Below are 25674 nucleotides of genomic sequence, written 5' to 3' on the forward strand. Positions count from 1 at the left end.
TGTTTCTCTTCCTTTTCCCCTCAAGTAACTAAATTAAGTTTGTTTTACTCAAAGGACGTTTGTATTAGTAAAAGAACCCATTTAGGAATTCTAGAAGTCTACCCCAGGCCAACTAGAGCAGTTGACTGCTGTGTGAATGTTTTTACTGTCTTTGTAAACATCTGCCTTCCTATCTAGGGTTCTCTATCATTCTGATCTACTCAGACTAAGAGGGCAGGGACAGGAGTATTCTTGTTCATCTCTGAATCCTCCTCAACCCCACAAACCATACCATGCACTTATAAAAAAAAATATTCAAGCTCTTAATGTTCCCTTTAGAAAGACTCTATCCCTCCCTAAGTAGATGGTTGAAATTTCAAATCTAAAAATGTCAGCTGGATACTTAAATTTGTTCACATCAAAATCTACCTACTGAGAGTTTACTATGTGCCTGGCACTGGCACTCAGAAACTACAGGAAAAAAAAAAATAGTTAACAAGTTCAGAACATGAGATGTGTAGCAGACATTCAGTAAATGTTTATTAATTACATTTGATGAACTTCTTGAACTTTTCTATCTGGCTGAACTTTGAAGTCTTTCATTAATGTTTTCTTCATATATCCAAGATCTTTAATTTCCTGTATACTACTAATCACTCAACTTTTGTGGACATTCTTGTGTCAGCCCTCCAATCCTCATTAATTAACTGCTTATTTGTTTTGAACTTAAGAGGTATAAGTCAGAAAGTACCTAGATTAAAACTGTTAAGTGTTTGAGGAATTAATATGCTAGATAGCTTGATTTAATTATTTCACAGTATATTCAGAAATAAGATCACCTTTTACCTTAAAAATAAACACAACTATAAACTGTCAATTTGTAATAATTGTTAAAGTATCTACTAAACTGTGTAAAAGAATAAAGACTAAGTGGCAGAAAAGTTGTCTAAGAAGTTATTCTCTCTTACCTTCTTATCATGGAAATGTAAGAAATAGTTCCCTCTTTTCCATTATAAGATGTACTTTGAACTGCTGGTCTCATAATAACAATCAAGTTCCTAAACCATTAATTCATACTTGTCCTATTTCTCTTGTTCTTGCTTTGGTGAGATCAGAAGCTAGAGTCAAGTAACTGTGGCTAGTGAATCTGACCCGAGCAAGTTAACTGACTTGTAGAATACCAAACACAACCTTGGACTAGGAACATTGTACTATGACAGCCCACTCAGCAAAGTTGAGCTAACACCTGTCACACTTGGAGATGGCTAGCAACACAGAATCACAGCTCCAGTCTGCAGGCCTGTATCAAAGTCTAAGTTTTTCTAAAGTTGGGTCCAGATATCAATAGTCAAGACTTCAGTGTCAACATTCCAACTTTACACAAAAGCTTTGCAAGTGTCTGAAAATTCCATTGGACATTTGGGATGCAATTTGTATCTGGGATAAAAGCTATTTTTATTACTTTAACCAATAATAGTTCCCATCTAAGTAAATTCAAATTCATGGGAAATGTCTGAAACGTGTTTAACTGGAGGGGAAAAGCATTAGATTAGTGAACATAAACAGGCCATTTTTTTTTCATTATCATCAGCAATCATTTGAGGAGCCCTGAGCTCCTACTAGGTGCAAAGGATAACAAAAGGTGCCAATTATAGGTCCTGACTTCTTGGAATTTACAACTGATAACAATATGGTAAAGCTTTCAAACACCTCTAGTCATGAAAATATTTTTGCCCTTTCAGTTTAGATTTCTGGAGTTACCTGCTTTTAACCATATACGTGTTTTTCTTCTACTGAAAGAAGCCAAGAAGGAAAAAAAAAGGTGGGGAGAGTATGGGTAGATAAAAGGATGGATCCCAGTGTCTGCATGTCTAGCTCAGACTGGAAAAATTCACCATGTATAAGAATAAAAAAGGATTCTTTTTTTGTGTATGCAGAATCCAGATTTCTGTAGTAGTCACTGTTATTCTAAGAAGCTCCATTTGGTTCACTGCTAAACAGTCTCCCCCTCCACATATGTTAAATGACCTGTGTGGTCCAGCTCCTACCCCCACATAACTGATGGATATCTTATACTACACCACATGCTTATGCTTCCCATCCTTCCATTCATAAAGAAGAGAACATTTTTTAAAAACACAAGTTACTGCAAATACAGCAAACTAGAGGCTCAAGTAACTAGACCCAGAGCCATAAAGAAAACACAATTTCATGGGAATAACATACATTTCAATTCTCAGTAATATATAACTTTGAAAGTAATTCCCTAATTGCTTATTTTCTTAATTAAATCTATTATAGGAATTAAAAGTTCAAAAAGAATGAACAATAATCACGTTCCTTAGATTATACTTCCCTCTGCTATTATCTGAAATCTTGGCATTATATACTGGAGAGACTATGCCTGTTGCTTCATTTTCTGTCACCTGCAAAGTACTTTCTTTAAAAATTCTTCTATGTTGGGGCTGGGGATGTGGCCCAAGTGGTAGCGCGCTTGCCTGGCATGCGCATGGCCGGGGGTTCAATCCTCAGCACCACATACAGACAAAGATGTTGTGTCCGCCAAATACTAAAAAATAAATATTAAAATTCTCTCTCTCTCTCACTCTTTCTTTAAAAAAAATTCTTCTATGAAACCATCTTTCTAGATGATAATCAAATTTTACCAACATAGAGGTATAAGTGAGCTGTGAAATGTGGGAGAATGCAGTTTGCAGGAAATAGTAGTAATCCATAACATGAAGCTTCCAGACCCTCAGCTTTTGACCCTGATCTGACCATTTAAACTTCTTTCCCCCCAGTACTCCTTGATCTTAATTACTTATCTCTTAATAGTGTGTGTGTGTGTGTATGTGTGTACACACCAGGGGTTGAACCCAGAGGCACTCAACCACTGAGCTGGATCCCCAGTCCTTTATTTATTTTGAGACAGGGTCTCACCAAGTTGCTGAGGCTGGCTTTGAACTTGCCATCTTCCTGACTCAGTGAGCTGCTGATTTACAGGTGAGTGCCTGGCTTCTTAATCACACTTTGTTTAATAAGCATTTATCATTACATGAAAATATGTATTTATTGTCTGGTCCTTCACAGGAATATAACTTCCAGAAAGAATAACTTTTCTGTATCAGTTCAACCCCAGCTTCCAGAATACAGTAGAATTTGGTTCATACAAGATGCTCATTAAATATGTACTGAAAGAATTATAACTTCTCACACTACTCAAGAACTGAGTATAGATCTATAAACAAACAGGTAACATCACTATAGAAAAAAAAACAAAAGGAAAACATCTGTTCACCAACTCTTCCTACATGAGAAAGGAAAAATGGACAGCTAGGTGAAGATTTTTAAGAGAAATAGCCATTACCGATTTGAGGGACTACTTACTTACATAACCAAGAGTCTCCTACCCTTTACTATACCAAATCATCAGAGAAAGGATGCCTGATACCTTCCTTGTCTTCAAACCTTCAGTCATTACTCCAGCGCACCATTCTGACTGACAGACTCTAGGAAGAGTCATTTTGGAGGACAGTGTGATGCTTTTTTACATATGAGTAAGCAGGTCATGTTATAAGTAAATACAAACCCTGGGGATGATGGTCACTCTAATAAACATTCTTATGAAATTTAGCTACTGCCATTTCACTGACCCCCCAGAGTGCTTGAGCAATTTCAGTTTAATGATAGTATCATTCAGTCAAGCAGTGAACATCAAGCTACAACAGAATAAGGTTACTTTTAAGGGATTATAAAAAAAAGATAAGAGGGAGAGAAAATAGTGGGTTTGGAACTCAAAAAAAGCTCATTTAAAATAAGTTCTTTGCTATTTTTCCTAATCACAGCCCCAATGCCCCAGACCTCGCTGAGGATAATTTGTCTTTCTTTGCAAACTACAGTGATTTCTGCCGTCCTGTTCCTAGTTATCAACATGGTGGAAGACAGGACGGGGTGGTAGGAAGTGTATACAGGCTTTGGTGTGAGGTACTAGGTGGGTGATCTAACAAAGTTTCCTTACCTGGAAATGACTGTAAAGCTACCTCCCAACAAAACCGTTTCCCAGAACCAAAACAGGATCGCCAATGTAGTGCCTGGGTACAGCGAAAGCTGTACAGGTTCCTAGGGAACACACCAACTCCCCTACTGCACAGCAACATCGAGGATTCGGCATGACTGTTCAGCAACCGAGGTTGTGACTGAGGATGGTGGGTGACTAACTACAGAGCCTACCTAATGCCCTGCATCCCCTCCAAATCCACGGAGCCTGGAGCCGCCTCGCGTGGGCCCACATACCTCGCCCGTTCCTCTCGGGTTTCCAGCTACAAGAAGGGGCCCAGGGCGGGCGAGGAGGGCACGCCGCGGCCCGCGGGGTCTCGCAGAACCGGAGGCTCGCACCGGAAGCGGGCGAACGGGCCGAGGCCGCCGGCGCGTGAGGCAGCCGAGAGGGGTACTCACCCGCAGCGGGCAGCCGGGGGCAGCGGCCAGCCGGCTCCAGGCGCCGACGAAGTCGGGCGGCGAGGCGCGAGGGCTCCAGCCAAAGAGGGCGAAGAGGGTCCCCAGCAGGAAGGCGGCCGCCGCGCAACTCAGGTACAGGCTGAGCCGGAGCAGGACGGTGCACGGCCCCGCGCCTCCCGCCGCCTCCCAGCAGCCGGGCCCCAAGAAGGAGAGAGCCACGGCGGCGAATGCGGCCACGGCCACGGGCACCCGCCAGCAACCGCCGCCGGGACCCCTGGGCGCCGCCGCCGCCGCCGCCTGGGCGTTCTCCAGCAACTCCGGCTGCTGCCCGCCCGCGCAGCCCGGGGCAGGATGGCCGCCGGTGCCTGCGGCCGGTGCGGGGCTGAAGCCGGTGCTGCTGCTGTCTGTGGCATCGGGGTGCATGCTGCTTCTTGTGCCGCTAAGGACAGGCACATCTCCTGCCCCGCTGTCCCCTGGCGCTGCCCTGGACGGTGGCCTCTGCGCGGCGCCTCCCCGCCTCGCCGCTCCCGCCACCGCTCCGGAGGCTAGGGGAGCCGGTTCTCATGCCCTAGCCGGCGGCCCTCCGAGGGAACGGCTCCAACAGACTCTGCCGAGCCCCTCCCAGCGGCCCCTCAGCGCCGCCAGCCGGCGCCCGGCCCTCAGCTGCCGGGCCGGGCGCGCCCAGGTAGCGGGACCGTGTTGTGACTGAAGCCGGCGATGCCTGACGCTGGGCGGGGGGTGGGGGCGGCCACCGAGTGACTGCCAAGAGAGGGCGGAGGGCCACTGCTACAGCAGAGTGACAGCTGGGAGGTGCCCGCCACCCACCCGCGGTGCGGGGGCGGGGTCCGGCAGGCCGCTGCCCCTAGGGGGGAGGGTGGCAACCAATCGCAGCGAACATAGCTCTTTCCCGCGCTCCCCCTCCCCCTTTTCTTCACTCCCCCAGGATACCGTCTGTTGATGGAAAATTTTGCTGCAGGTGTCAGGAGCATTTTTAACTCAGGTAGGTGATCCCTTAATTCCGCCCTCTGATCATCACCTAAAAGAAACCTCCTAACCTTCCTTACAGCTTTGTTTTCGCCTGCTCTGTAAACGGAAATCATTTCTGTTCCTCACTTTTAACAATTTTCCACTAACAAACTCCTCTTTCCCACCCTGCTGCTACCTTAGGTAAGGAATCAGACAAATGTGGAGTAATTGAAATCTAGATTCCTACTTATGGAAAGGCCAAAGGAATCTGCCTGGTGCCAGAGGGTATACACAGCTGCCATAATTAGTTTATCTCCAATAATGTATTTTTTGTTGCCAACTGTTCAGTGCAAATGCTGTTACCCATGCAAACGAGAGTGGTCCAGATTTTTATATTATATATTTGCCTCTTTTATTATGGTCCCACCTCCCACCCCGTAGTATACACATGATGCTTTCTGAGAAGATAGATGCCAATAGGCTACACAAACCCAGGTAATTACTGTAGTGCTAAGACCAATAAAGTAACAGATGTATCTTTACTGGACAATGGAATTAAAGGAATTCTGAAAAGATTATTTTAAAAGTAGGAAAGAGTAGGATGGCAAATAAAGAATGGAAACAGGATGGGAAGGAGAGGCATTTTAGCAAGAGAAGCATGAGACAAAGATAAGGATATGGGAAACATTAAAAGGGCAAGAGCCTAGGAACTCTCTCCATTGCCACTTTAATGAATAATTTAAATATTTTTAAACTTCTGTTGTTTTCCAATAAGTGGATTTACATTCAGTTTTCCTTGAGTAATAAAAGAAAAATAAGGATTAAAATGTATTTTCAGATACTGTGACTATGTGTTTTTCTATAAGGAATCATTCCATCTGTGAATAAGTATTATTACTGTGTTACTTCAATAAAGGTAAAATTCAACATTAAACATTATTTAGAAGTAAGCTAAAATATTTAGTGTATATTCTTCTAAAATTAAGTATTATTTAAGAGATTATTCAAAAGAAAATGCACTGGTGTCCATAGACATGTACAGTTCACCTAGGCATTCATTTCATGTCTTAATAATGATTTCTTTGGAATGGCACATGGATTTCAAATAGGAAATGAAGTAAATTCTAAAAGTAATCTTCAATGGTTAATTTAAACAAAGGGTATGCAAGTGAATTATTTTTTATATATATAAACAAATTCACATTTTTCATTTTTAGAAACCTTTTTGTTTTTAATACTAATTGGTATTCATGGAGAACTTCATTCTCTCTTATACCCCCTAATACAAAAATAAGAACTAGCCAAATGTGAGTTTGCCATGCCAAGGTGATGACATCAAAAGTAAGTAACTAGACAGGCACAGTGGCCCATGCCTATAATCCCAGTAATTCAGGAGGCTGAGGCAGGAAGATCACTAATTTAAGGTCAGCCTCAGCAATTTAGTGAGGCCCTAAGTACCTTAGTGAGATGCTGTTTAAAAAAAATAAAAATAAAAAAGGGCTGTGGATGTGGCTCATTGGTTGAGTATCCCTGGGTTCAATTCCTGGTACAAAAAAAAAAAAAAAAAAAAACCCAAAAACAAAACAACAACAACAAAACCCTACCTTTCATAATCTCCTGTCCTTTTTTAAAAAATAAAAGCAGTATATCTATTTTGAGTAAGCTCTTTTGCCTCTAAAATAGTTAATATTTATACATCGGGGAGCCTCAAAGTGTACCGTACAAATCCAAGTTATTTCATTTAAAGACTGAAAGCATTCAGTAATTATATCAATATTTTTGCCACAAGCAGGGCAAAAAAAAAGATATTTTGTTTTCCAATTTAAACTCATAGTTCACAATGATAGTTACTAACTGAACACTTACTGTGTACCAGATACCATTCCAAGCATTAGACATACTTCATTTCATGTATAATCTTGATAGAGATTATCTCTATCTACACATGGCAAAATTAAGGCACAGGAAGTAAATTAATCTTGTTCAACATCACAAAACCAAATAAATAACAAAGCTAGGATTTTGTTATCACTCTGGATTTGCTTCAGAATTTGTACATTTAACCACTATTTACAGTACTTCTTAAAAACTGAATTAGCATCCTATATTACAGGAAAACAGAAAAAAAACAGGGTTTAAATACATGAGCCTAAGACCTGTATTACATGTTTAAAAGTGTTTAGTTGTGTTATTTTGTGAAAATAAGCACCACTTTAGCTACCCTTGACAAGAGCCAAGGGATTATAATTTGAATCAATCAGTAAAGGGGAAACTGGCTGACATTTACTGATATCCCAGGTAGTAACTCATAATGAGCTTTCTAATACATCAGTACATTTTCCCCAAGAGTAAGGCAGAACTGGAGCAATGTAAACCCACAATCAGGAAATGGCCTCAAGACACATTCTATATTGCTGCTAAGTCAGCACTTATACTTAGCAGATAGTAGATAGACCTCTACCCTGGTACAAGGTTTGAAGAACACTGAGAGGTAAGGCAAGATAAGGGGTGTGTTAGTCAGCTTTTCATTACTGTGACCAAAATACCTGATAAGAACAATTTATTTTGGTTCATTTGTTCAGTCCATGGTTAGTCAACTCCATTACTCTAGGCCTGAGATGAGTCAAAACATTATGGTAGAAGAGTGTGGTAGAGGAACACTGCTCAGCTCATGGCAGCCAAGAAAGCAGAGAGAGGAGCCAGGGACAAGATATATAATCCCCAAGGGAACTCCCCCAGTGACCCAGTTCCTCTAGCTGTCCCACCTACCTACAGTTACCACCTCTTAATCCATTTGAAGGATTAATCCATTTGATGGAGTAATCATTTGAATGGACAAATCCACTGATTAGGTCATATTTCTCAATCTAATCATTTCACCTCTAAAAATTGCTACATCACTTTCTGTGGGGACACTTCATAATCAGTCCATAATAAGAGAGCATAAGAAAATACCTAGGATCAGAAGGTACTGAGGGAAATGAGGTCCTAAAACCAGGGTTTTTTTGTTGGTTTGGTTTAGTACTAGAGATTGAACCCATGGGTGCTTAATCACTGAGCCACATCCCCAGCCCTTTATATTTTTTATTTTGAGACAGAGTCTTACTAAGTTGCTTAGGGCCTTTTCTAAGTTGCTGAGGCTGGCTTTTGAACTTGAGATCCTCTTCTCAGTTGCTGAGATTAAAGGTGTGCACCACTGTGCCCCACTAAATTAGGTTTTAAATTAGCATCTAGGTATTCCTTCCCAGTAGTCAGTGTTGAGTTCTAAGGGTTATAATGGATAAGTAGGGTTGCCTTGTTTGTATTCCTTATTGCTGGTGAATTCTGACAAGCCTACTGAATGCTCCATAAGGCTGCCTTAACTGTCTCTTATCTAAGATGGGAATGGCATGTGCCTTAACGCCTAAGGATAAAATTAATAAGTGAAAATTTGACAATTTTTAAATGCTAGACTGTGTAAGCAGGTAGATAACACCTGGTTTTTATCTAAATGTGTGATGCATCTTTACCTTCCCTATTGGTTTGTTTCTCCTTAAGTCCCTTGGCTCACCTTAGAGGTAGTCACAGGATTGGAGAGAAAACCACAATGTTTGTCCTTGGCCACTTTTAGGGAAATTGTGAATAAAGACATTGATGCAAGTTCAGAGACCTATATAGATTCTAGTTTCTTCCACCAATTTACTGTAAGACCATAACAAGTCAGTTAATGTTTTTCTTATAACCTCAAAAAAATTGTGATTTGTGGAAAATATATGAGAAGAAATTTATTGTCAGACTTTAAAAAGGGAAAGTGAAAAATCACAAAATGCAATAAACGCAAATAGTAGACTGCTAAACCTGGAAGGAAACATACTGCAGTATTGCTTATAGGAAACTGAATCTCTGAAAGTAACTTTAAAATATATATATTTGTGTGTGTGTGTGTATGCACACACATATAATTTTAGTGAGTTTCCATATTAGTATATGTGAGTTTCCATATTAGTAGAAGTATCCATACTGGTAAACTTTTAGGCAGAAATGTCTTTATGTTAATCCCTAAAGAGAAACAAAATCACAAAGAGTATTGAAAATGAAATCAGCTGATATTCAGACAGAGAATAAGGGTAGTTCACAAAAAAAGGATATTTTTGACTTATCTAGATGTTGATCTAAAATTTGAGGAAATAGAGTGTTAAGTCAACTTTCTGTTTATTTTAGTCTGGTTACTTGGCCCCTTGCTCTTAGGCTGTGGAAAGGCAGAACATCATAGTAGGAAGTATGTGGCAGAGAAAAGCTTCCTGATTCATGATGCTCAGTAACCAAAAGAAAGGAAGATATTGGCATTCCAATATCACTTTTAAGGTACTCCCCCCCACCCCCCCGCCAAATGGCCTAACTTCTTTCCACTAGGCTCACTGCCTCTAAGATTCCACCACCTCCCAATAATGCCACACTGGTGACAAGCCTTTAACACATGGGCCTTTGGGGATATTCCAGATTCAAACTGTAGTAAACACTGCATGTCAATTATCTACAATTGCATAATACATACCCTGTATAAAAGTCATTGTATGATTTTATGGACCAGCAATGTCAGTTAGGTCAGCTGGGCAATTCTCCTCTTCTTGTCCAGGGTCACTGATAAAGCTGTAACTAGCCAGGTATGGTGACACATACCCATAATCCCAGCAATTCTGGAGGCTGAAGCAGGAGGGTTGCAAGTTCAAGGCCAGCATATGCAACTTGGTGAGACCCTCAGCAATTTAATGAGAACCTTTCAAACTAATTAAAAAAAGGACTGGTGGTGAGGCATGTAACTCAGTGGCCAAGCACGTATCTAGCATGTGCAAGGTCCTGAGTTCAATCCCCAGTATCGTCCAAAAAAAAAAAGGAGTGGGGATGTAGCTCAGTGGTGAAAATATTCCTGGGTTCAATTGCCAGTATCCAAATAAAAAAATAAAGCTGCACCCTGTTGGTACATAGCCTAGAGGCTGCTTGGTCTGTAGAACCTCTGCTGAGGTGACTTGTCTTTGCAGCCTGTGTTCTTATCCCCCAAGATGTTAGTATGGGCTTCTTCACATGACATCCTCAGGGATGAAATATGCAAGTACTTTTAAGCTGTTGTGTTGTTTGCCAATGTCCCCTTGGCCAAAGCAAATCACATGGCCCATTAAGGAGTAAATAAGGGAACAGGCTACATGTGAGTTTAAATGTAAGGGAGCGTAATTCAGTTTTTCTATTACTTTAATGACAACCATCACCAATTGACAAAATACATTTTATTAGTTTCTGGTGGATCACTTGTTTGCTCACCCCAAGTCAGTAACATCTAGTGATTTACCACTGTAAATACATAAAAGTTTACATTTCTTGTACCTGAAGTTGATAATCTTCATAATCTGTTCCCATCTACTTAGGAAACAAGGAAAGGATGAGGATAAGGTCACAGGAGACAGTAAACAACTATTTATGTTTGCCTGTTAGGAGTCTGGTAATAAAGATGCTAACCATATAATTTAGTTTTATTTTACTCCAATGTTTTCAAATTACAAAACAAAAAAATTGTAAACTCACCTAGATTTTGACATCAATATTAGTGATCAGCAAATTATAAAGAAAATAAATTGTGACTACTTGATACGTCTCCAGAAAGCACTGAGCTAATGTGATGATCTGGATTGTCAACTGGAACAGACTGAAAGATGCCTAAGATTAAGAGAATTCTGGGAGTGTGTATGAGGGTGTTTCCAGAGATGTTTGGCATGAGGGACGGCAAATTGAGGGAAGATCCTCCCTGAATGTAGGCAGCATTGTCCAACAGGCTGCCAGTTCAAATGTAGCAATTGTAAGCTTGATTCTTCTTAAGAGGGTGCATTCTTTGCTACTGCCATTGCCCGAGGAAACTAGACTCCAGTTCTTCATTCTTTCAAGAGGAATTCTGGCCAGCAATTTTACAGGTGAGTTCCCAGGCCTTTGGTTTCAGACTGAGGCTATAGCTTCTTGGACAAAGCTACTACTGCTTTCTCCAGCTCTCTGGTGCGCATAAGGACACTGTTGGACTAGATTCTGATTTGTAAGCCAATCTAATAAATCCCTTTTTATAATCACACACACACACACACCCTGCTGATTCTGTTCCTCTAGAGAATGCTAACAGCTAATAAATTTTGAACTGATCTATATTTTACTACACTTGTCATGAGCAGAGAAAAATATAAAGTAGGCAGTGCACAATTAATATTATGGTTTGAATGTTTCCTCAAAATTCGTATGTTGAGCCCTAGTCACCAATGTGTTGATATTAGGAAGTAGGGTTCTGGGAAGTGATTAGGTCTTGAGGGCACAGCTTGCATAAATGGGATTAGTATCCTTATAAAAGAGGCCTGAAAGGGGCTGGAGTTGTGGTTCAGTGGTAGAGCGCTAGCCTAGTATGTCCGTAGGCCCTAGGTTCAATCCTCAGCACCACATAAAAATAAAGCTGTTGTGTCCAACTACACTAAAAAATAAATATTAAAAAAAAAAGAGGCCTGAAAGAGCTGCCCAGTCCCTTATAACATGTGAAGACCTACAAAGGAGCCATCTCTGAACCAGGAAATAAGCTCTCACTAGACACCTAGTCTGCTCTGGTCTTGAACTTCCTAGTCTCCTGAACTGTAAGAAATGTTAGTTGTACACAAGTCACCATGTCTATGGAATTTTGTTATAGTAGCCTGAATGCCTAAGACAACAGAAACAAGACAAAATTTACAAACTCAAAGCCCCAAAAGAGAGTCAAAAATACTTTAAGGTATAAAACTTTAAAATGTGTTTTTTTTTATTGTGGTAAAATATACAAAACATAAAATTTACCATTTTAATAATTTTTAATGTATAATTGAACACTTATTCATGTTGTTATGCAACTATACCATTTTCCATTCTCCCGAATTTTTTTTTTAAATATTTACTTTTTAGGTGTAGATGGACACAATACCTTTATTTTTATGTGGTGCAGAGAATGGAACCCGGGCACTCTACCGCTGAGCCACAGTCCCAGCCCAGAATTTTCTTTTTTTAGTACCAGGGATTAAACTCAGGGGCTTTCAACCACTGAGCCACATCCCCAGCCCTGTTTTGTATTTTAGAGACAGGGTCTCACTGAGTTGTTCAGCGCCTGGCTGTTGCTGAAGCTGGCTTTGAACTTGGGATCCTACTGCCTTAGCCTCCCCAGCCACTGTGATTACAGGTGTGCACCACCAGCCCCGCTCAGAACTTTTTTAACAACCCAAATACATCAACTTCCTATTCCCTTCTCCCCAGAAACCCTAAGGACTATTATTCTGCTTTCTGTCTATGAATATGACTTCCTCATACAAACAGAATTATACTTGTTCTTCTGTGTTTAGCTTTAACATCAAGTGTTTCATTCTTGGATTCAGGAGGATATGGTTAAATATGTATTTCCTTCCATTGAACTTTCATGTAAATATTTTTTAAATATCTACTGTTTAGAGTCTTCTTGTTGTTGTAACAAATTACTCCAAACTTAGAGTAAAACAACACAAATTTATTGGATTATGGTTCTGGAGGTCAGAAGTTAAAATCAAGGTATCAGCAATACGGTATGCATTCCTTCTTCAGGTGGGCATCCATTTCCTCCTTTGTTTTTTTAGTTGGTCTGCTCAAGGTCTCTTCCACAGCTCCTGCCTCCCCTCTTGTGAGGGTCCTTGGATTTACTCTGGGCCCATTAGATAGATAATCTAGGTTTGTAGTTCCATTTTGATCCTTAATCACATCAGCAAAATCCCCATTTACTTACAGGTTCTAGGCATTAGGAGGTGGGCATATTATGGGTGCCATTATTTCACCATACCTATCATGTGCCTTAGAGTTCAACGAGAAATTAAGGCATTTCATATATTTTGCAGAGACGACTTTTCTTTTCAGATTGTTTTAACTATACTTCCTTTACCAGGAGGAAGTGGACTTTCAATGTGTTACCAGCCATTGGTGCACAGAACCATTTACTGTTACAAAATACGTCAGAGAAACCGTGGTCCTCCGTTTTTATTCTCGTCTTTTTGGTACAGAATTACAAGATGACCAAAACAGCTTTTGCTGTTAAATTATCCCCGACAACGTGACCTACCCGCTCTGCGTTAAAACGTGGGTGGAGGAAGTAACACATCTAGGATCCCCTGGGCAGCAGAGGCCTGGAAGGATTTCTTTTCCCCTCGCGAGACCCGGGCGCACCGCGGACCCTCCGCCGCGTTCTGTGACGCCTCCGCGAGGTGCCGCGCAGTACAGCGCGTCGGACTCCGCTACCTTTCGCAGACCCGCGGCTCCCTCCCGGTCCCCCTTTCTCCTTCCGCTCCCTCCCGTTCCGGAAGCGCGCGCCGACGGGGCCGCAAGCAGGGGCCGCAGGAGCGCGCTAGCGCGTGCGTGCATGCATAAATTCCAGTGAGCGAGTGAGGCCGCGAGCGCCCCGGCGCCGCGTGAGAGACTGTAATAGCGGCGGCTCCCAGGTGAGCATAGCGCGAGCTCCCCTTTTGTCGCTCCCCGGGGCGCGCCCGCCACCTTCCCCGCGGTTCGGGATCCGTTTCCCGTCTCCAGCGCCCAGGCGGCGGCGAGCACTCGGGTGGGTGCCTGCAAGCCTAGGCGGGAGGTTGGAAGGCGGGCCCGCCGGAGCCCCCAGGCCCTCTGCTCCGCACCTCGGCTTGGCCAGCCCCCGGAGCGGCGGGTGTAACCACAACAAAGGCTCCCAAGCCTGTGTCGGTGGGACCGTGCGCACCCCTACCCGCCCTGGTGGGAACGGCGGTCCTACCCTCAAGATGCGTTCGAGGTGGCTCGGGTCTTGGTCGTCTCTGAATTGGAATGTGGTTGCGACCGGTACTTGGGCTCTGACCGCTGCTGCCCATCTCCACGTACTTGAATCTGAACCCTAAGACCTGAGACTGTCTTCGGCCACCTCTTTGACAAGGGGTCGTGACGATTTTTGTGTATTGGGTATGTTCTTGGGCCCTGTTACATAGCTACAAGAATGTAATGTCACATGAACAAAATGACATTTAAATAATACCATATTTGTGTGTGTATGTGTTTCCTGATGTGTTGTCAAAGCACCAGTATTTCTGTTGGTAGCTCCGCATGAGCTTTGCAAATTGTGAGGGTCCCAGTGACTCCCAGGCAGCTTTGGCAAAATCCTGTCTTGAGTAACAAAGGGTTATTAGTATTTTGTGATAAACTATTACATATTTTACCCTTTTCCCGATATCTTATAAAGAGAATCTAAACTACTTTATGAAGGCACCATTTGGTGCTGTACTGCAGAACTACATCCCCAGCCCTTTTATTTTATTTTATTTATTTTGAGACAAGGCTGAGTTGCTTAGAGTTTCGCTAGATTGCTGAGGCATTTGCTGAGTTGCTGAGGCCCCCAACTTGGCAGTCCTCCTGCCTCAGCCTCCTTATTATAGGCATGCACCACCTGCCTGACTGTGGATCCTGTTAACTGTGAAGTAAACATTAGCAAAAGAATCACTTCGTGGATCAGACTGTTGGATAAATTTTCCTATAAAGTAAGTTAAATGATGAGTGTTTAAATTCTTCCTATAACTCTGTTAGATATTATGGATCTGAATGTAAGAATGTAAACCCAAAAAAAAAAAAAAATTCCCTCATGAACTGTGACCATTTAGGAAAGCAGATGACTTATAAAACTGTTGGGGACTGTGTTACTGGAAATGCAGATGGGATAGTTCTGATTTATGTATCTGGAGGGAGTGAAGGAAAGTGCAGGAAGCTAGGTTGAAAACTTTTTTCTGCCTGCTATGGCTAGCAAAGAGCAGAAGAATCACAGCTCAATCTTAAGTATCTTAACTCCAAACTCCTTCATGGAGAAACATTCTTTAAATGACTCATATTTGTTAGGTCCTCCTTAGACATTGGGAATGGGAATGTAAAGATGAGCAAGACATCAGAAGCTTCCAATCTGGTAAGGGAATAGATTTTTTTTTTTTTTTTTTTTTTTTTAATGGAGATGGTCTGTGTTTCAAGGCTGGTGTGTAACTCCAGGACTCAAGTCCAATCCTAGCCTTCTATAGTAGCTGGGACTATAAGCATGCCAGCTCTAACCAGTCTGGTAAGGGGACAAAGTAGGAGATTGGGGATGTGGGGGGATCTCTTCCTCTAGTCTCTTAGATTCTGCAGCTGTAGCTCTGGAAATTAAGTTGACAAGACAGATCAACAGGAGAAAAGCTACCAAATTGTATTTGACACTAATTTTTGTCATGACACAGGACTTTTCTAGAAAAGAAGACCTGAAGAAGTGGATAGGTTTAAGAGTATATGTACCATTCTTAACAAAGAACAATACATTGTGGAAACACAATGACAAAGAAAAAGGTTTTATAGGTCTCTAGGGACTATAAGGGAGAATGAATGAAAGATAAGGACTCTATCTAGCAGGATCTATGTGTGCAGGTCCCTCTCAGTGCCATCTTTCTTTTTCATGGTCAAATACCTTTCTTGGGAGAGGGGAATTTTATGGCTGTCCTCATTATATGAAAGTTTCTGATTTTAGTCAGATAAGGGAAGTTCTGGGAGTTGTTTCTACATCTGTTAAATTCTCTGTTGTCTTTACCTCAAAATGATCCTTATGCTAAAGGCATGTTTTGGGGTGGTATATTCTGAGACCCTTCACAAGCCAGATAGGAAACTGTTGGCTATGTGACAGAGATATCAAAGGTGTATCTGTAGTCCATTGGCTGTGGAGAGACTTTGGGATTTAGAACTAGTTTGAAGTTGGGAAAGATACTGTTCTCCCTACATGTTCATTGTCTTTGCAGCATCCCAGCAAGTGGTCATCCAGTCTTTTTAATGACTCAGGATTCATAATTGAAGAAAGTACTCATTCTATTTTTGAGCAGTTCTTATACTAAGCTCAGAACAGCTTCGTTGTGTATGTCATCTGTTGATTTAAGTTCTACCTCTGGAACTACAAATCTTTTTTAATATCACAGTCCTGAAATGAAAGTATCAGCTTTCCCTTAATCATTCTTTTTTTTTTGGGGGGGGGGGGGCGGGGATACTGAGGCTTGAAACTAGGGGTTCTTTACCACTGAGCTACATTTCCAGCCCTTTTTATTTTGAGGTGTGATCTTGCTAGTTACTGAAGCTAGCCTCAAACTTGCTATCCTCCTACCTCAACCTCCTGAGTCGCTGGGATTACAGGTGTATGTTGCGGTGCCATCTCCCTTCGTCATTGTTCTAATCACGATTTAGATTTTAGACTCTTTACCATTTATCATAGAATTAAATGCTTCATTCAAGAAGTTATTTGACCAAGCAAAATATAATGCACCTGATATTAGCTATGGGGTACAGGGGCAGGTAAAAATCTTGTCAGGGTAGGGGCTTAGGAAGAATGTGAACCCCAACATTTACCATATGCCATACACCATCATAAAAACCTTTTAGGCTGTTTGCTGCTTTACCTGTATGATTTAAGAACATACTTTTTTTTTTTTTGGTTGTCAAGTCATAGTTTGCTGCTGGGTGATTTCCAACTCTTTTTTTTAATTGACCCTGAAACTTTTTAAACTGAGGTCCTCTGCACATCTTCCTTCTTCACCTTCCTACATCATTGTATTTAAGTTATTACAGGTTAGGCATCCCTTTTCCAAAAACCTGAAATTTAAAATGTTTTATTCTTAAGTTAAATTTAAATTACTCAAGTCACTTGTATTTGCCAAGCCTTAGTTTCTTCATTCTTAATGTAAGGGTGGTGATTAGTAGGGAGCTTTACTAGTAGTTCTCTATTCATTCCTTAATCCAGTCAAACTAATACCTAAAATTAGCCCATGGGCCCTTTGCAGGAAATGGATGAAACTAGAGACCGTTATGTTAAGTGCATTATTTCATTTATGTCAAACTCAGAATGGATATTTTGTCTCATGTGGAAACTAGAGAGTAAAAAGGAAAACAAAGATGGCGGGTGGATATCCTTAAAATCAAAAGGAGATCAGTAGAGGAAAAAGAACCAAGGGAAGGGGGGGGTGCTAATGCTGGGGAATGATATTGACCAAATTATGTTGTTATATTTTGTGCATGTAGAAATATGTAACAGTAAATTCCATCAATATATACAACTATAATACACCAGTTTTTTAAAAGAATGAAAAGTAGCCATGGAGTACAGGGGAAGGTAAAAATAGTTTCAGGACTGTTGGGGAGCTGTCAGGTAGGGGTTAGGAAGAGTATCAGTCCCAACATTTACTATGTGCCATAAACCATCATAAAAAAACTTTATATAGGTATCCTTTAAAGTTATCAGGGATTGGTAACAAATTCTTCTATTATTTTGTACACCCAAAAGAGGCATTCTAAGAATGTTTTAAGATTAGTGACTTCCAGAATTAGCACTCTTTGCTGGAAATATTTTTGGAATGCATTTTCTTCTCTTTGGAAAGGGGGTTTTGGTCACAGCTCAAATTGGGATGGGAGAATGACTTTAAATTAAGTTGGAAAGTCTGGGGCTTGTAATGTTGCCCACTCTCACATAATAGAAGCAAACAATGGTCCTAAGAAACAGAACAAAACAGTAGATAATAACATGATCTTGGGGGCTGAGGTTGTGGCTCAGTAGTAGAGCCTCTTGCCTCACATGTGTGAGGCCCTGGGTTCGATCCTCAGCACATAAAAATAAATAAAAAGAAATAAAAGATATTAAAAAAATAACATGATCTTTAAAAAATTCCTGCTTTACAATCTTGGCTATGCTCCTTACTAGCTGTGTGACTTTGGACAAATTCTTGCTCTGCTTCAGTTTCCTCATTGTAAATGGGAATAATAAAACCTCTTAAAGTTGCATTGCTTGTATATAGTAAACACTACATATAGCTATTAGTAATAGAATATCATATAGCACTAATACAAGTGATACATGTTTATGCTTTATAATTTTATTTCTTTAAAATTTAGAAAGTTTTTCTGAGGAATATGGGTTGGAATGATCTGAACAATATGTTTTTAAAAGCAACTAGGAATGGGGGGGATCAATGACTAGGAAAAATTAAGCTTTTGTATCAAGCTTTTTATATTTCCCAGTAGAGTCAAGCAGAAACATTCATTGAGATAGTCACTTGTCTGTTTTGGAAGGTTGGGTACCAGGGATTAAACTCAGGCATTCAAGCACTCAGCCAAATCCCCAGCCCTATTTTGTATTTTATTTAGAAACAGGGTCTCACTGAGTTGCTTAATGCCCTGCTTTTGTTGAGGCTGGCTTTGAACTTACCATCCTCCTGCTTCAGCCTCCTGAGCCAATGGGATTATAGGCCATTGTGCCCAGTGAGATAGTCACATATCTATTAATAAGTGTAGGCAAACCATTTAGAAAAAGCTTCCCTCTTTTGTTTTGGCTTGTAGTTTATTTATTGTATTATGTACTTACAATTGTATTATGACTTAGTAGGATTGCTCTCTCCTTATGCTTAAGTATGATATCTCTATTCTTTTTGACCTTGGGTAGAGAGAATTAGATTGTTAATAGTCAATCATAATTGTCAGTCATATTCTTTAGGATTTGTGATAGCCAATACTGACACAGCCCTACACAAGCCTCAATCCTCCCTTCCCCTCATAAGTTTATATTCTTGGATTTTTATTGTATGTCTTTCCAGTTCGCACTATGTAACATTTTTTTATGTCTGTGTCAATGAGAATATAGCATTGTTTGGTAAGCTTTACATACTTTTATTGTTGATCACTTAATTCTGCTTTTTTAATCAACAATATTTTTGTAGGATCTCAATTTACAAATGCTTGTACAACATTTTATTTATCCATTTCCTCTTAGCAGAGACATTGACATTGATTCTAACTCATTGCTATTACAATTGTTATGACAAATATCTTTATACATTTGCTCAAAATTATACAAAAGTGTCAGAACCAAGTTTTAAGCCTCAGTATGTCTCAGTTCATTTCTTTTCAAACACTGAGCAAACTCTCACTCATCATTTATTACACAAACACTATTTAGTGTAGTGACAGAAATATAAAAATATGCAGTAGTATTGTGATTTTTATTTTAACAGATCAACTCTTGATTTGTTTTTATCTCCTAGTTTTTATTTAAATGTATAAATTGTATTATTAATCCAGTATAAATGACAAGTATTCTGTATGTATTCTATATTTTTCCATGCTGATAGTTCATAAACTTTTTCAGTAAAGGGCCAGGTAGTAAATGTTTTGATTTTTGTGGGTTATAGGGCTTGTGTCTCAACTACTCAGCTCTGCAATTATAGTATGAAACCTGTCAGAGACAATACCAAAACGCATGAATGGGACTGTATTCCAGTAAAACTTTATTTACAAAAACAGATGTAACTAATTAAAACAAATAAAAAATTTTAAAAAAAAATTAAAAAGGAAAATTAAAAAAAAAAAAGATGGTAAGCCACATTTGGTCCTGGACAATAATTTGCTTACTTCTGATCTTAATTATTATTTTGATGGAATCATAGTTTTTCTCTATACAAGTTTTTCAAGTATCACAAGTGATAGTTATTTTTAATATTACATTCTTAAGATAAATTTCCAGAAATGAAGTAACTGATTTCAAAGAGTATATGGATTTTTCATAGATCTGAAAACTAATTGTGACATACCCTAAAAGACAAATTTGAGATTTTATAGAATAGACTTTGATATCTATGTGGATAAATATAATGCCTAAAACCTCACTAGATATCTTTCTTTTGGGGGCTTGGGAGGAAAGCTTCCCTCTGTTGTTTTGGCTTGTAGTTTGTTTGTTTATTTTTTGCAGTGGTGGAAATTGAACCCAGGCCTGGTGAAGATTAGGCAAGCGCTCTACCATTGAGCTGTACCTTCAGAATCGTCTCTGTCAATTTGAACTTCAAAATGTAATGAGGACATTAATCTGTGGTAGAAAACAGTACATCTTATATTTTAATGCTTATTAGAAATAAATTTTATAATCTTATTTTTTAAATGTTAATATGTACTTAAACATGTTTCTGTTTAAATCTAGTTTGGGGTTAAAATTTTAAAACTCACTTATATTTTGATTATAAATAGCTTTTGTATATTTTCCCTGAACATTATACACCATTTGCAAAATTGCTTACCACCATAATTTTTTATTATGTTTAATTTTCTTTAGTATCCCAAGCACACATCAAGATATACTTACAAATCTAAGTAAATCTTCCTAAGCACTGAGACTTTGTTTATAAAACTTCAAAATCCAGACTTACTAAATTGATTCTGTTAAGCATTTAAAAGTGGATTATAGTTAAATTTTTAAAGTCTAAAGGCTAGGACCCTCAACACTATGCCTATACACAAAATAATGATAATTGACAAAGTTTTATAAGTAATGAGAATATCTTGAAGTCTTCAAACACTTAAAGACAAACAAAGTTATTCAGTGGTTAAATACTACCACACACACTTAACCTATTATCTTATTATTATTATTAGTGGTGATGGTGTTGATAGAGTTTAACCCAGGAGTGCTCTACCATCCCCAGCCCTTTTTTATATTTTGAGACAAAATTTCATTAAATTGTTGAGACTGGTCTCAAACTTGTGATCTTCCTGCTTCAATCTCTGGAGTTACTGGGTTTACAGGTGTGCATCACCATACTTTGTCTACATTATTGTTAATAGAAGTTTGATTTATTTCTAAATTATGTCTATACTTGTTTTTATAGCCTCTCTTATATTATAAGGTCACTTAATGAAAGACTACAGTTATAATGATAAGTAAGTAATTGCATTATTGGCTACATGTTATTGAGAATCCTTTTGTGCCTTTTCTTTAATATAATGAATGTTATTCCTTTTGATCATTATGAACTCATGACTTTCCACAAATTTTAAAAATTTTTACATAATATTTTTTGTTTTATAGTTCTAAATTGTCTAGTTTATACAATTTAGAACTTTAAACTGGATCCTTTGTTTCATTGCTACTACTCAAAGGCATATTTGAATATTATGCTTTCTGGCCATGTTAAGATACTGCATAAGATGCTGTTTTTGGTTTTTTTGTTTTTTGGGTTTTTTTTAATCTCCAACAACAAAATCAGCTGCCTTCCAGAGAATCCTGTTTATTTTTTAGTAGAGAGTAATACTAAATATCAAAATGAATTATCAGTAAAAGATAATATGACACTGCTGCTTAGACCACTGTTAATTACAGAGATAAATACTTTTTAAAGGCCATGACTTTATAATGACATTTCCAGTTTCATTTCAATTGTATAAAATAATAAGATATTTTGAATCATTGTAGTACATATATATATAATATAATATGTATAATATAGTTATATTATACAGTAATTTAAGATTTCTAACAAAAAACAGTGGTACCTGACCTATGGTGGAGGCAATTATGTTGAACATTTTAATCAATTTCTTTAAATATTTAACTTCATGTGTCTAAATAATGTGCCTTGAATTTTCTCTTAGACAGTCATTGACTGTCTACTATGAAATATCTCTTATATCAAACCCTCTTTAACAGAGACAGATATGTTCTCCCCTTGTCATCTTCTACGTGTGATTATGTCATAGCTTCCAAGTTACTTGGTCAGCTTTGTATGAGTGCCTTTAATGTTTTTATTCCTCAGTAAGAAGGGACTGAGACCTCAGAAACTGAGACCTTGAATAAACATTTCCTCTTTAAAATTGTTCTTGTTAGGTCCTTTAGTCACTGCAATGAAAAAGCTGACTAGAACAACTGTATAAAATTAAATATATATATATTTGGAAGTTTAGTCTGATGTGTTACACTTTACTTTTTTTTCAGATATATTTTTGCCATCATGGATCGGTTTGAAGATATATCAGAAGGTGAAGTAGACCATTCTTTCTTTGACAGTGATTTTGAAGAAGCAGCAAAGAAATGTGAAAGTAACTTAGTTGTGGACAAGCAAAATTATGATCCTAAAGAGAGAATAGATAAGAGTACAGGAAATATAAACTTAAAATTTGGAATACAAACAAACAAATGTTATCTTACTGAGAAGGGAAATGAAAGAAAAGCAAAACTTCTTTCAGACGAACATCTTGTAAAGAATGATATTTTGCAAACCAGTTCTTCATTGACCACTTCTTCAGGATCAAAAAAATTGTATGATGCTGCAACAGGTTATAAAATACACTTGCCCATTCCAAGTAGAATTCCCAAAATTGTAAAAGAAGGTGAAGATGATTACTATACTGATGGAGAAGAAAGCAGTGATGATGGGAAAAAACATCATGTAAAGTCTAGGTCAGCTAAAGCATCTAATAACTTCAAAAAAAGCATGAGCAAAAAGTATTCCAAAGTTAGTTCCTCTTCCTCTTCTTTGTCTTCCTCATCTTCAAGTTCAGGTACAGACTGTTCAGATGAAGAATCAGATATCTGTAAATCTCATTCGCATCCATCATCAAGGAAACCTGTATCTGGTGTAACCCTCTTATCACCAAAACAGAAATATAAGTCAAGAATAAAATCAGCAGGAACACAACCCTATTCAAGTACTAAGCCAAAAATTGATGACTCCCCAGAGGAATCTGAAGATACTGTGACAGATGTAACTCCTTTATCAACTCCAGATATTAGCCCTATTCAGTCTTTTGAATTGGGTGCATCAAATGACCAAAAAATAAAAGTTAAAAGGCAAGAAAATGTGAGTCAAGAGGTATATGAAGATGTTGAGGTTTTAAAAAATGATTCAAAACATTTGAAAACAGCCAGGAAAGGGAAAGAAAAATGTGGACCTAATCTCACCCCAAATTCACCAGATTCTGATTTAGATCATAGATATAAACAGAAAGTCTTACATGACACAATGGATCTGAATCATCTCTTAAAAGGTAATTTTCTTTGCTCTTTAAAATTTGTACATTAAATATTAATTATTATTAATATTGAATGCTGTGAATTTACACTGATTTTTTGACTAGATATCTTCTGTTGTTTGAAATGATTGATACATGAGTAACTCTACCAAATATACCATCATGAAAATATCTAGAATATTATTTGTGTTATCAGAAAAGAAACATTGCAAAGGTAATGAGCTAAGAGTAGAAGCTTCACACTAACTTTATTTTAGTGCCTTACAAACTCAAAATGCCTACCATTTTCTTCCTCCAGCCCTGATAGTATCTTCATTCTTGGGCTTCTAGGAGATAATCTGAAGCAGTTTTCAGTATTCATCTGCACACAGAATTCTCTGACATTGTCCAGAGAAAGAGAAATTATCTCTTCCTTTCACTTTCTTGGAATGGAGGAAACTTTAAAAAAATAATCTCCAGGCCACTTCCATTTAAGTCTCATCAGCTAGAATTAGCTTAATTAGCTTACACTCCTGTTCCTGAACCAGTAATTGGCAAAGGAAGTGCGATTATCCCTGGCCAATCAGACTCGCCCTGGAGTTAGAGGTGGAAGTTGTGGGGAAGCCAGCATCTATTAAGGGAAAAGTAGGAATTTATGTTAATTGGGCAATCATCTTTGTCTACACAAGCTTCCAAACTTTAATAGTATATAGGCCACCCTGGGATCTTGTTAAAATGCAGATTTTTGTTCAGTAAAACTAAGGTAGAGCCAAAGCTACATTTCTAACCAGTGCCTAATGGTAATACTAATTCTGCTGATCCGAGTACCATCCTGTGGATATCATGACACTACTGTTTGGTTCTGTTTAGAAATAAATACAGGGGGGCTGGAGGGATGGCTCGGTGGTAGAGTGCTTGCCTGGCATGTGTGAGGCCCTGGGTTTGATCCTCAGCACCACATATAAATAAATAAATAAATAAATAAAATAAAAGATCCATTGACAACTAAAATATATTAAAAGATAAAATGAAATAAGATAAATACAGCCATCTCTTAACTATTCTTTTCTAACCCATTTCTGGATATAGTGAACCTATATAAAAGTTCTAAATGGAAAAAATAATGATCCCATCCTAAATTTCTGAAGTTTTCTCAATTATAATTAAATCAAAATACCATAGAAACTTTTCAACATAGAGGCTGAGCTGAAATGTAGCAGCAAGTTTCATTCATACTGCTTGCTGCACAGTAAAAATCTCCGCTCTTAACAGACTTGTCAGTTAGTGGTGCTCAGGGCTTTTTAAGGCACTGGAACAAAGGTGGCATTTTGCCAATTGGTACATTTGTTGTTGGAATTCATAATATGACAATCCACCAAGGATTCTTTACAATACAGCATTTTAAACACTAATTATGAATATCAGTCCATTGCAAGGTAAGTCTTAAGATTTTCAAAATCATTATTCATGTTCCAGTTCACAGTGACACTTTGTAGATCCAAGAATATTTTCATAATTTTTTTTCTTTTCCCCATATAATTAAACCACGGTCATGGTAGATGGAGGCACATCCAGGCTCATGACTTTTCTGCACTTATCTCACGCAATACACTTTTTATCACTTTTAAACTTCTACTAATAGGATTTTCTAGGCCTCTTTGGCTCACATAATTTTTTTACAGTGTTTTTCACTTTCTTGGAAGATAAATCCACTTAATATGGGGAAAATGAAGTGATAATGTATAACACATTTTTAAAAATTTTTAGCACAACATACAATCCTATCAAAATAGTTGAGCAGCATAAGCTCTACACTTTCAATTTAAACATTTTTACTGGCTTAAATACAGAGATGCATTAAAACAGTTTATTGATTCCAGTAGTGAATTTTGAGTAAAAAGTTTTACAAGTTTTTATAACAGAAATTGAGCAAGAATTAAAAAAGTGAGGAATGCCTAGCTAACATTGTTCACATGTATTAGTTTAAAATAAATTTTATTTATTAAATATAAATTCAGATTCCAAATAGTAAGTAAAACAAACACTAATTAAAGGATATAAAACCAAATATCCCATAAAGACCATGGAATAATGAAACAGTGTTGAATTGGGTACTTTTATAGCAAGGTGGAGAAAATTCTGTACATAGAATCAGAAAATCAGGCTTCTTTGGGTTATCAACATGTCTATAATATATATATATTATAAATATATAAATATAAATATATAAACCAATTACTGTTCTGAACCCCAGATTCTTCATTTGTAGGATAGGGTAGTCTATGTAGTTTGGTAGGTTTCATTCTAAATTTAGAGTTCTGGGGTTCTGTGAGAAATATTAGGAGGGAAAATCAGTGTAGACTGGCACTGTTAGATATATGACTTCAAAGTAGACCTTGAAATGTCAGTAGAAATTCTGAATATTCAGCTTCCTTTTTTGAAAGGCTGACTTGG

General features: G+C 38.4%; 2 protein-coding genes across 7 annotated transcripts in view; one reads left to right on the forward strand and one right to left on the reverse strand.

Annotated features, from left to right (window-relative positions):
• Snx25 (sorting nexin 25) overlaps positions 1 to 13720 on the reverse strand; it is a 123217-nt gene extending 109497 nt beyond the window's left edge. Inside the window, exon 1 of one of the 4 annotated variants that reach the window (XM_071610491.1) lies at positions 13511 to 13720. In XM_071610491.1, the coding sequence (XP_071466592.1) occupies positions 13511 to 13549 (39 nt within the window). In that variant the 5' untranslated portion in view covers positions 13550 to 13720. Of the gene's footprint in view, positions 1 to 4434; positions 5127 to 13510 lie in introns of those variants that run through there. The other 3 variants (XM_071610490.1, XM_071610489.1, XM_027927206.2) reach the window with 3 other exon arrangements.
• Positions 13721 to 13763: 43 nt separating this feature from the next.
• The window catches only part of Cfap97 (cilia and flagella associated protein 97), a 41399-nt gene continuing 29488 nt past the window's right edge, over positions 13764 to 25674 (forward strand). Inside the window, exons 1-3 of one of the 3 annotated variants that reach the window (XM_071610492.1) lie at positions 13764 to 13886; positions 14824 to 14939; positions 22205 to 23256. In XM_071610492.1, coding sequence (XP_071466593.1) covers positions 22221 to 23256 — 1036 coding nt within the window. In that variant the 5' untranslated portion in view covers positions 13764 to 13886; positions 14824 to 14939; positions 22205 to 22220. Of the gene's footprint in view, positions 13887 to 14823; positions 14940 to 20046; positions 20289 to 22204; positions 23257 to 25674 lie in introns of those variants that run through there. The other 2 variants (XM_027927233.2, XM_071610493.1) reach the window with 2 other exon arrangements.

Source organism: Marmota flaviventris, chromosome 3, assembly GCF_047511675.1.
Source record: "Marmota flaviventris isolate mMarFla1 chromosome 3, mMarFla1.hap1, whole genome shotgun sequence".
NCBI lineage: Eukaryota > Metazoa > Chordata > Mammalia > Rodentia > Sciuridae > Marmota > Marmota flaviventris.